Source organism: Cydia pomonella, unplaced genomic scaffold (assembly GCF_033807575.1).
Source record: "Cydia pomonella isolate Wapato2018A unplaced genomic scaffold, ilCydPomo1 PGA_scaffold_166, whole genome shotgun sequence".
Lineage (NCBI taxonomy): Eukaryota > Metazoa > Arthropoda > Insecta > Lepidoptera > Tortricidae > Cydia > Cydia pomonella.
This window is the reverse complement of record NW_026907808.1, coordinates 8,121-20,482: the sequence shown is the minus strand read 5'-3', so window position 1 is coordinate 20,482 and position 12,362 is coordinate 8,121. Positions and strand designations below refer to the sequence as shown.

Sequence of the window (12,362 nt, the reverse complement as noted above, 5' to 3'; positions counted from 1 at the left end):
TCTCGTTTTCGCGTTCCGCTCTTGGCGAGTTTCTCTGATCTTCGTCTCTGCCTTCCAGTAGCGGCGCGTGAAAATTCTGGCTAGGCAACTCTGAACAAAAAAAAAACACCTTAACATTATGTACTTTTTTTCATGATAAAAGTGAGGCGTGCGCTAGGTGTGTCCGGGCGCGACCTTTTGCAGTTAGTGTATAACCTTTGCAATACTATTATACACACAACATACAAAATATCACTGGTTTAGTAACTTTATATATAAATTTGTGCACACAAGTAAGTAAAATCACATAAAAACATTTAAAACTCTAATAATAACAACAAGCCTTGGTAACAACCGGGACGGGAGTGTTCACAAACACACAAATTCTAAAACCTATTACCACAAACCTGCAAACTGTACTTTCTTTGAATAAACGTTCTTTATCAAATTATTAAACTTGAGACTACATAAGATTCTTGGATTTCTCTATTAAAATTCCACCTTTTTTTAAAGGTTTTTACAAAAATTGGTATCAATGATAGCAAAATACTGTACAGTTTTACCTATTTATTCAATTCAATGTTTTTGTATGGCAATATTAAGCATTCGCGCGGCAAACGCCACTCGATTCAAAATTGTGAACCATTACACTCCAATAGAAAAATAATAAAATAAATAAATCATTTATTCTGGTAAAAAAACCCTGATTTTACAATTTTGTTTTCTTCTGCCAAACTGTAAGACAGTTTGTTGGCAGAGGGAACTCCCTTAAATACAGATGGGTTAGCTTATTGCCTAGTTAATTAATAAGTAAGTACGGTACATCTTATAGCTTATTGTGGTGGTAATTTAATTTTGTTTAATAGAAACAAAATTAAATTACCACCCAATTAATTGTTTGTTTTGTTAAATCTTACCTGTTTGTATTTAAGGTTTAAATTCAAATGAAGCAGCATGTTAATAATAACTGACGTTATCGCAGCCGTGTACAGAGGGCCTACCGCGTACCCCGAAGTTCGCAAATTGCGAGCATCTTTCTCTGTCACCCTAGTTACGCCATTGGAGTAAAAGAGAAAGTAGCCCGCAATTTGCGTACTACGGTGTTCGCGGTAGGCCCCTCAGTGCTCGCGGACTTTATGAATACGTGCGTGCATTTTTCCAATATAAAACCTTATGCTATTACGTTTAAGGTTTTTATTCAAATGAATAACCCGATACAAGACCGAGTTGCTTTGAAGCTCATTCGCGTGGACTCTCTATAGCAAACTTTATAAGCGTGTGCGTGAGTTTTCGTATCTGTGTAGTGGCGCATGAATGAATAGTCAAGCTTAGCTTCACTTCGCGCGCCTGCTATGATTAGTGCTTTAGTAAATCGTGTTATCAATTCCAAGGTAATGTAATACGTAGTGTTTTCATTATGGATATATTTTTAATTTAAATGATGATATATAAGTTTGGTTTATATAGCAATAAATTTTAGAATAATATTTTTTAAATTTTTGGGTTTTTATTCGAGTAGTATGGACCCGCCGCCCCTGCTGCCTTCAGTCTCGCCTATCTCTTGTTCAGTTAAATTTGGTACACGCCTCACCCATTTGCAGTAAGTTAATTATTCACAGAGCAGGAGACTCCCGTAATGGCCAGCGGTTAATTACACACTGAAATAAATCAGTTCATTCAACTGGAATTTATTCAATGACTATAAGGACAAACGGAACAACAAATGACTAAGCTATTGATAATTAATATGTTGCTCCATATAAACGTTTATAACGGAACAAATAAATTTGTTTCTTGTAGCTACATAAGCTACAGCTCATCTTTTGGGTTCATTATAATATAATGAATAAATGTATGTATCTCCTGTAACATGAATTTATAAAAACTGAATTGAAAAAAAAAAACATAATTATCGAATATAAGTTGGCTGGTCCAACTTTCATGTAGAAAAAAGTGGAATAGATTTTATCTTCACGAGGTTCCTGTATTATATTATAGAATAGTAATAAATATGCCAAATTTGAACTCATTTACAATCATTAGTGGTCGCTGTACTCGCTATGATTTTGTGATTTGCAATATCCTCATACAATTAAAAAAATACAAAGTAACCTATAAGTAAAAAAAATGACCACCATATTTTTAACGTACTTATAAGTAATAAATAAAACGTATAATGAGTCCTTAAAGATATTTCCAAAGTTTGAAGGGTCAATTTAATTTCATCAATTTCGTATGGCAGAATTGTTTCATTTATAGCGACGTCTAAATGATGTTTAATTGCTCAAATTTTTGCTAGGAATACTTTTTACGTATATTGGAATAAAAAGCCTACATGGAGAAGGAATTTATATTACCTTATATTTTTGAACCACCCTATTATCGAACCTACCCAAATTTTACGGAAATTGGTTTATCGGAATGGAAGAGAAAATACTCCTCTTCCCATTTCCGAACCCCCACGGTCAGTTGGTCATACCCTGAATGGTAAAAGTATAACCACCTCCATCTTCGTCGGCAAAAGAAGGGCCATTTAAAGCTTCACTCTGTAGTGTTTTATCTCTATAGGATTTGTTAATTTAATCCGCTAAATCACATTTTTCTACATCGAATACCTTTCCTAAAATATCAACAGGAGGTTTACATAAATATAAATCGTCGGAAGACTGTGTTCCTGTAAATTCGTGCCCTGCATTTTTGTAGTCAAGATCTATAGCTGGCATCGCCGACTGGTAGTAGTTAATCTATATACTTACACCAAAATTATCTAAAATAATGTCAGAAGCCGTACCGTAACTTTCTGCCGCGACAGCCACCTTGAAACATTGCTGCCGGGGCTAGGGTATAATGCTAGAAAACTGTTTCCCTCTTTTAGCTATGATATTCATTTTGGTAATTAAATCAATATAACATACATTTACGTTTAAACTTTTGTACCTAAAATAATATCAATATTCCGATCTACAACTAATCTATAGAAAAGCCAAAGTTGATAAATTAAAGTGCAAAAACTGCTCCGAAATATTCTGAACATGGACCCCCACATATCGCACCCGTTTTTGCCTGCGCAACTGTCCGTCTCCTTGAACAGACAAAAGAGTTTCAGAGTAAAACACTGAAATAAATGCACTTAGCTCGCGCTTGGCGCTCGCTTGATCATTCATCGATACCAAATTTAAGTGCAAAAAAAAAACTAAAAGTTACAAACACAATTCAGGGGATAGAACCAGGGAACAATCTTTCCCTGCTACAAAGCTTAGTCTATCAAAAATACGAAATTCAAGTGCAAAAAAAAAAAAAAAAAAATTATTAATTGTTCGGGGATGGAACTCGGAACCTCGATATTGCAAAGCGAGCGTATTACAACTGAGCCACGAATGGATATATTCAACTCGTTGAAATTAGGCTACTTATTCTCCAGCGTAACCTAAATATCTAAATACCTCCTAAACCAGCGTTCTAGAATATCGGAATTTTTCGCAAATCACTCTGTAAACATGTCTCAAAAAGAAGAAACTCTTATGATATCGATATGGCTATTTGTTTAGGCACGACGTACCATGAATCCGCCATTTTGAAAAATTTCCAAAAACTGGATCGACAAAAAAATTCTATTTAATCATAGAATATGGTCACAAAATTTCACTCGAATCGGTTGAGAGTTGCGACCTGTAGAGGAGAACATCCGGACATACGAAAGCAAATTGCCCGAGTCAAAACGTAGACCTACGCTACGCTTCGGTCAACTACGCTACGCTTCGGTCAACTACGCTACGTTTCGGTCAATTACTACCACAATGGTATTTTTTTAACATTGGCAACATGTGCGAGTGAGACACGGCTCGGGTTTTAAGTGGACCGTTTTCTCCGGTCTAGTACGAACACCTTACTGGCTCGGTAATAAGGTTCAAATTGGTATGGCAAAAAAAGTCATTGCGCTCTCCACTTTAATATATACCTTCATGATCGAGTAATTCGAGTATGACATTGACAGCGACATTGTCTTCACTTCGTTCGCGTGGCGTGGTCATTTTTTATTATATTAATTGCTGTTAAAATAGTGTTGTTTTACTTATTTTTATTAGTGATATCGTAAGAATCGAGCATTTGATATAATATTTGGACGGGCGTTGTGCGAGATGGAGGGGATCCCGGACGGTGGCATGGCGCGCGTGAAGCAGGAGCCCGAGTCGGTGACTGACCGCGGTGAGCTCACACTAACATCACTTACATTTATTTCATCATTTCTATTCAGTCCTGTAGATATACGCCTTTTACGTGAGTCGCTCCGTTATGCTATAAGTATAATGTATATTGACAACCTTCATGGCTCTTTAGATAAACCTTTGATGTTGACACATTCTGCCCGGTACTCCTTTCCGTTGCATTTCAGCACCACATAAGACAACATGGAAAACAACCCCTTGTTAATTCAATTTAAAATACATTGTTTTAGTAATTGTTAAGGAGGAAGCAGAATTCGCTGATGAGGAGTGTGTGAAGGAAGAGTGCGAGGGTGGCATAGACAAGTGCGGCGTGAGCGAGGCAGCCATGCTGGCCGGCTTGTACGCCGAGCACGAGGTCAAGGACGAGCTGGTGCTGGGGCCGGAGCGCCCACACCGCCCTGATGTCGCACTGGTGGTGAGAAGTATGTTGACTTTTTCTTTAACATGTACAGTCAGCTGCACAGATGACTCACCGCCATCTCAACTGAGCACCTATGTGTTAGATGTTCAGCTGACACACACAAGTGACAAGTGCAATTGGAAAGGATGGTTACGGACTCATGAGGTGATTCATACAGGCACTAAACTCTTTAACTTCTGTGGTTACATGTGCAATCAAAAAGGACCATTACGTATTCATGAGATGAAAGATACTGATGAAAGCCTTTAAATTTAACTGTGTACTGTGATTACGAGTGTTATTAAGTTTAAAGATTCTTTATTTACTGAAGAACAATACAGTTCACTAAAAATGAGCTTGAAAATTTGATTTATTTATTTATTTTATTTAAGCCTTTATTTTTCTTTAAATATTTTTATGACAAGTTCTAACAGTGTCAACAAACAAACAAACAAACCCCATCCATGAATGTGTTTTCAAATCCCATCTTAAAGACTATTATCTGTCCTTTCCTTAGTGTTTCTGTCCGCGTCACTGGTTATCACTTTTGGCAAGAATTATATAGTATGTATATAATGTAGGTATATAATTATGTAAGTAGTATGTATGTATATGTATTGTCTTACTGTTGTAGACTTAAATTTAAGTGTATTTTAGTTTTAATTTAGTTTGCTATTTAGTTTTTTACACCTCCTAATTAGTTAATTGAAGTTTCATTTCTCCACTACCTAAAGGTTGTCTCAAAGAGATTGCTCTGTAGCGATAAGGCCGCCTGTTGTTTACCTCTATCTTCATGTATTATATGTGTTTCCATGTACATTTTTTCAGAGGTTGTGCAATAAAGAGGATTTGTATTGTATTGTATCGTTTTTCATTTTTCTATTTTAAGGACCCCTGTCGGGTATAGGCCTCCTCCATATCTTTCCACCTTTCTCTGTCTTTAGCCTTGATTTGCCAGTTTTCTCCAGCTGTGGCTATAATATCTTTGGACCATTTTGTTGTGGGTTTTCCCCACTTTCTTTTGCCATGGGGTCCTGGCCACTTTGTGGCTTTGTTGGTCCATCTGTCATCTGTCAATCTTCCTATGTGGCCGGCCCATCTCCATTTTTGTTTCAGCACAAACTCGAGTGCATCTATGACGTTTGTTTTGGATCGGATGTACTTGCTGTTAACGTTGTCATTTAGTTTTATACTGAGAATGCTCCTCTCCATAGCTCTTTTGCATGTTCTTATCTTTACAGAATACAGAATACAGAATTTTATTGGTAAAATAAAAGTTCGTGTTACAAGTCAAAATAAAATACAATTTTACAATTAATAATTATAGATTCAATAAAACAAATCAGGAATAGAAAAATAATAATATTTCGTTTCACGATGTTGGGTCAATGATCTTTGGTTAAGGTTATACACATGAAGTCATCAATTGAGTAGCATGCGTGTTGAATAAATAATAATTTAAGATTTTTTTTAAAAATTGAGCCAGTTTTCGAGTCCTTTAATGTAGATGGGAGTGAATTATAAAATTTTGACTTTAATTGGTTCTTGTTTGTGTGCACCCAAGTTTGAGAACCGTATGTAACGCATGGTAAGATGCATGTGTCCATTACTGTTTTCTTATGTTTTTTTAAATTAAATTAAATTTTTTAAATATTATAGGACATTTTTACACAAATTGACTAAGTCCCACAGTAAGCTCAATAAGGCTTGTGTTGAGGGTACTTAGACAACGATATATATAATATATAAATATTTATAAATACTTAAATACATAGAAAACACCCATGACTCAGGAACAAATATCCATGCTCATCACACGAATAAATGCCCTTACCAGGATTTGAACCCGGGACCATCGGCTTCGTAGGCAGGGTCACTACCCACTAGGCCAGACCGGTCGTCAATGTTTGAGACTGTAGTTTCCTTTTAGAAGCTCTTTAAAACTCCAATACTTCCTCCAGCTGATATTATTCTGCGGTCTATCTCCTGGCTGTTGCTGTCAGTGTCAAAGGCTATCCTCTTGTCTAAGTATATGTAATGGTCTACAAATTCGAGTTCTTTGCCTTGTATGTGTATTTTTGTAGGGGCTCCGTTAGTCATAATTTTGGTTTTTGTATGGTTCAATCATCTTATGTTACCATATGTTCATTGTGAATAAACGATTTCATTCATTCATTCATTTCCAAACCCACTTTACAGCTTTCCTCATTTAGCATTATTTGTACGCTATTTGTAGTTCTAGAGCTTCCCATATAGCGTTATGGCCATAACGCTATATATATATATTCTTAAGAGTATTGATGTATTTGGAGTTTATCTTGCAGTCATTGAGGGCCTTCCAGATCGCGTTGTGGGAGATGCTGTCGAATGCCTTGGTGTAGTCTATAAAGGCTACATAAAGAGGTTTTTTATATTCTCTATATAATTCTATGATTTGTTCCATTGTGTGAATATGGTCTGTTGTTGAGAAGCCTGACCGGAAACCAGCTTGTTCTACTGGTTGGAGGTTGTCGATACGTCTTGTTATTCTATTTAAGAGAAAATTTGATTTACTTAAAATTAAACATAAATCCCACTAAAAACATTTTCATGTAAAATGTTGCCAAGATGAAACCATAAGGCCTGTCAAAAAGTTATCAGATCTCTTGTAGAGTCAAGCTTCTAACTCTACAAGCCCTTGACTTGACTTGCCCAACCCATTTTGACTAAGGTGTAGTTTGTGAAGTTAGGGCTTGTAGAGTTAAAAGCTTGGCTCTACAAGAGATCTGATAAGTTTTGGACAGTGCAAGCCTTATGGTTTCATTTTGGCAATATTTTAAATGAAAATGTTTTTAATCATATTTCACTATATTTTGTAAGTTGCTTATGACAATCTTCCATCCCCTAATTTAAAGGGTTGGGGCTGATTCACTATTAAAAATCCTGAAATGCATATTAAAACAATAAACATTTACATATTTCAAGCTACAAGGCTCATTATCAGTTTCATTCATTCTTCATTTCGGAGATAATCAATAATGTATTTTTATTTTATACCCTTACGAGCGTATACACTTGCCTAAGGGCCTGTTTACATATTGATTAGTGTTTAGTACGAGTGTGTACATTTTCTACTAAACGTAAGTAATACTCGGATGATTGATGTCGAAATGACATTGATATGGTACAGTTTTCAATTGTTTGGTTGAATTAAATGTAACGCCCGTGTTACAACCCTATATGCAATATTTAACTACTTTATATATATTTTTTTTTTGGAAATTAACTATGCCATTTAATTTCTTTAAACATATTTATTTACCCATACCCTATAGTTAACGGAATTTAATAAAAACACGGGGTATAGATATGTAAGTCATAAGTATTAATTCGTCGTGTTGCAGCGGCCGCTGTTGTCTCCTCTGCTATGGCGTCGTCGGGTGCGCTCGGCTCGTGCTCGGTCAGGCTGGAGCGCCTGCTGCCGGCCGCGGCGCGGCGCGGCGGCCGGGGCGCGCGCCGCACCGACACGGCGCGGCGGCCGGGTCGGGCGCGGCGCGGCGGCCGGGGCGCGCGCCGCGCCGACACGCCCGCGCCCGCACACAATGTCACCGCCACCATCTATCAATGTCACCATTGCGGCAAACGGTTCAGGAACAAGTCGGTTTTGAAGAAACATATACTCACTCACTTAACGATAAGACCGTCGAGTAATTCACACAACGATAGGAAACTTTATAAATTTCGTAGCACTTTTGAGTACATGAGTAGTAAGAAAGGAAATTTACGGAATCATCAGCCGCTACACACCGGCGACAAAACTTATGAATGTAAGTACTGTAATCACAAGTCAAATAGTAAAGGAAACATACGAAAACACGAAATGACACACACTGATGATAAACCATTTAAATGTAGCTCCTGCGATTACCAGAGCATTTTAAAGTCTCGTTTACAGAGGCACCTCATGATCCATACTGGAGAGAAGCCCTTCAAGTGTCGACGCTGTGACTACAGGAGCCGTCAACGAGCAACCTTACAAAGACACGAGGCGATACACAATGGTGACGCGTTATTTAAATGTAACGATTGTGAGTACAAGTGTACGAGGAAATCAGCCTTGGTGACGCATCTCATGACTCACACTGGCGAAAAGCCTTACGAGTGCCGGTACTGTGACTACAGGACCCGTCGTAGTGACACCCTCCGATCTCACGAGATGAGACACACTGGTGACGCGCTACTTAAATGTAACGACTGTGAGTACAAGTGCACGAAGAAATCGGCCTTGGTGATTCACCTGATGGTTCACTCTGGCGAGAAGCCTTACAAGTGTCGGCACTGTGACTATCGGACCCGTCGTAGACGATACTTACGAGCTCATGAGATGACACACACTGGTGACAAACCCTTTAAATGTAACTACTGCGATTACAAGTACAATCGGAAAGAAACGTTACGGGCTCATGAGAGGATACATACAGGTGACACTCGCTTTCAGTGTAACAACTGTGGCTACAAGTGCACGAAGAAAGCATACTTATTGGCTCACCTTATGATTCACACTGGCGAGGAGCCGTTCAAGTGTCGGTACTGTGACTACTGGAGCCGTCACAGCGGAAACTTACGAAAACACGAGATGAAACACACCGGTCAAAACACTTTTGACTGTGGTAGCCGTGACTACAAGTGCAAAAACAAAACAAGACTGCGACTTCATCAAGTGACGCACACTGGATACAAGCCTTATGAATGCAGTAACTGTGACTTCAAGTTCAGTAAGAAAACAGATTTACGACGTCATCAATTGATACACTCGGATGAAGCGTTTCCAATGTAATTATTGCGAATACCGGTGCAGGCATAATCAAACTTAAAGAGACTATGAATATTCACAATCACTAGTAAACAGCTGATATAGCCACTGTCATTATCAATGTACGCGGAAGTATCCACGAACTCTCGGGGACTATTCAACAAATGTTCATAGTGTTCCGTAGCCAACACAAATGTAACGCAAATGGCAAAAACGGAACGGAACTATAGTACCGTCATGTCCGTCCGTATGTCACATACATTTGACCTTGGAACTTAAGATAATTTGGAATATAGGTCTTTTTTTACCCGTTACTTAGTTTTTAAGTTAAAATTTAAAATATTTTATATTTATGAGCATATATTAAATATATTTCAATTTATACGTAGCGCTCCGTAGACAAGAAAAATAAATCAGTAAATAAGAATACTTCTTTGCATTTTATTGTTTTTTTTTATGTAGTTACTACGGTGGTTGGTGGTAGATCAGAAAACTTCCTGCCTGATGGTAAGCAGTCACCGAGGCCTGTGGACGCCTGCAACTCTAAAGGGGTTACATGCACGTTGCCGACCCTAACACACCCCAAACAACACAGCATGAGGAACACAACACTATGAGTAGGGTCTAGAGTCTGTCGTGTCCCCCTGCTGGGCGAAAATCTCCCTCAATTTCTCCGCTGATCTCTTAAGGCTTGTACCGAAAAAAACTGTAAATTTCAAGCCCCTGTAATTTTGTTTCTGCAAGATGACTACGACTTTCTTACCGCGATAAAAGTCTTATTACTATATCATATATTGCTATATAAATAATTGTGATTTTACGCTGTTCGACTTTACACCGGTAAAAAGAAGAGATCACTGAAAATTGGTATTTTCGAAATGGCAAGAAAATTTGCAACATCCTACATGCCTGATTTTGAAACACTTAAAATTACCTCGAAGTTTCGTGCATTTCATAATAAATAACTAATTTAGTATGTTGTCTCAAGAGACAAGAACAAGATTAGTTCAAGAACAGAGGCCTCGAAGCGGCAAGTCTCTAGGAACAAGTGACCCTGAGCCCATCACAAAATCTAATAGAATTTGCGAAAACGAAGTATACGTTTCATAGTTATCATAAAAACTGGGGTAGATATACGGCTAAAATACAACGAACTACGATAAAAGTCAGGTCAGTTCTTTGTACGAAGGTTCGGATAGCTAAAGTTACAGAAAATGTGTTTTACTTAATTCTAGGCCAAGTCGAAAATCACACAATTTCCTTCGTATAAAAATCACATTTGGTAGTTGACAGATACTTACTTACGTAAGAGCTCCAAATGTGCTGCTGTGCCGTTCTCTCGACTATAATTGGGCTCAAATCAAAAGTGTATTACATGAGAAGAATGAAACAGCCAAAAACATTTTCAATTCCAGAAGGTGATGGGCTGATTCAGGCAAATATGAAAAACGGGTCCGTAAAAAGCTGCCACTCAGTGTTGCCAGGGCTCTGGAGTCATAAGTTACGTTTCGTTTCCCTAAAAGTCACATTTTTGCTGCTTAAGTCACATTTTTAGGATTCCGTACCCAAAGGGTAAACGTAAAAACTATTACTAATACTCCACTGTCCGTCTATCTGTCTGTCACCAGGCTGCCCACCCTTCGTGGGCGAGTCTGACTTGCACTTAAGCGCCAATTACATTCCTGTACCCCATTTCGGGTCCGAAATCAGTCCCGATTTCGGGCATGATAATCGTTTTCGGGCCCGAAAAAGAATATTTTTCCGTTTCACTAAATATCAGCACATCATTTACAATATTTGAAATGTAAAAAAATGGTTCATATGCAAAAATATCAAACGTTGAACATTTTTGGCAATTAGAGACAAATTATTTTTAACATTTCAAATATTGTTAACGATGTGCTGATATTCCGTGAAACGGAAAAATATTCTTTTTCGGGCCCGAAATCGGGTCCTGATAAAGTTTGGATGTAATTGGCACTTTAACCGGTTTTTATAGTATAGTAAACACCCATATAATGGAGGCACCCAGACGGGATGATCAAATCGACCGATTCGATCAGAAAATAACCTGGCATCATACTCCAATGTTAGTTTTATGGTGATATTTGAACGCTGTAAAACGATACGTGGTGATATTTGAAAAAAAAGCGGCCAAGTGCGAGTCGGACTCGTCCATGAAGGGTTCCCTACCATTTATGATGTATTAAAAAAAAACTACTTACTAGATCTCATTCAAACCAATTTGCGGTGGAAGTTTGCATGGTAATGTACATCATATATTTTTTTTAGTTTTATCATTCTCTTATTTTAGAAGTTACAGGGGGGAGACACACATTTTACCAGTTTGGAAGTCTCTCGCGCAAACTATTCAGTTTAGAAAAAAAAATGATATTTGAAACTTCAATATCATTTTTGAAGACCTATCCATAGATATCCCCCCCCCCCCATGTTTGTTTTGTTTAAATTTTATGACGTTTTTGCCATTTGGCTACGGAACCCTAAAAAGCGCTGGTGGCCTAGCGGTAAGAGCGTGTGACTTGCAATCCGGAGGTCGCGGGTTCAAACCCCGGCTCGTACCAATGAGTTTTTCGGAACTTATGTACGAAATATCATTTAATATTTACCAGTCGCTTTTCGGTGACGGAAAACATCGTGAGGAAACCGGACTAATCCTACCAAGGCCTAGTTTACCTTCTGGGTTGAAAGATCAGATGGCAGTCGCTTTCGTAAAAACTAGTGCCTACGCCAAACCTTGAGATTAGTTGTCCCCAGCTCCCCAAGCGGGCCCCAGGCTCCCATGAGCTGTGGCAAAATGCCGGGACAATGCGAGGAAGATTTGAGCGTTGTAAAATAAAAAAAACAACAACAACAACAAGTGCCGGCAGAAGTGAAAACTTGAATAATAACGTTGTGCATTTTTGATATTTTGGAATGGTTAGGGAATAATTTTGCACGAATTGCT

The 12,362-nt window shown here is 38.1% G+C and overlaps 1 protein-coding gene across 1 annotated transcript; it reads left to right on the top strand.

Moving 5' to 3' along the window:
• Nucleotides 1-2,014: 2,014 nt before the first annotated feature.
• On the top strand, nt 2,015-10,135 carry LOC133533447 (zinc finger protein OZF-like). The gene is made up of 3 exons (XM_061872429.1): nt 2,015-4,185; nt 4,436-4,627; nt 7,989-10,135. The coding sequence occupies exons 1-3, from the start codon at nt 4,119-4,121 to the stop codon at nt 9,419-9,421; spliced, it is 1,692 nt and encodes a 563-aa protein (XP_061728413.1). The 5' UTR covers nt 2,015-4,118; the 3' UTR covers nt 9,422-10,135.
• Nucleotides 10,136-12,362: the final 2,227 nt, after the last annotated feature.

What these genes read in the sequence shown, in the direction of transcription:
- LOC133533447 (XM_061872429.1), top strand. Translation starts at nt 4,119, where the DNA reads ATGGAGGGGATCCCGGACGGTGGCATGGCGCGCGTGAAGCAGGAGCCC. An exon ending in CGAGTCGGTGACTGACCGCG is followed by an intron (nt 4,186 to 4,435) that starts GTGAGCTCACAC and finishes ACATTGTTTTAG; the next exon opens with TAATTGTTAAGGAGGAAGCA. An exon ending in TGTCGCACTGGTGGTGAGAA is followed by an intron (nt 4,628 to 7,988) that starts GTATGTTGACTT and finishes GTCGTGTTGCAG; the next exon opens with CGGCCGCTGTTGTCTCCTCT.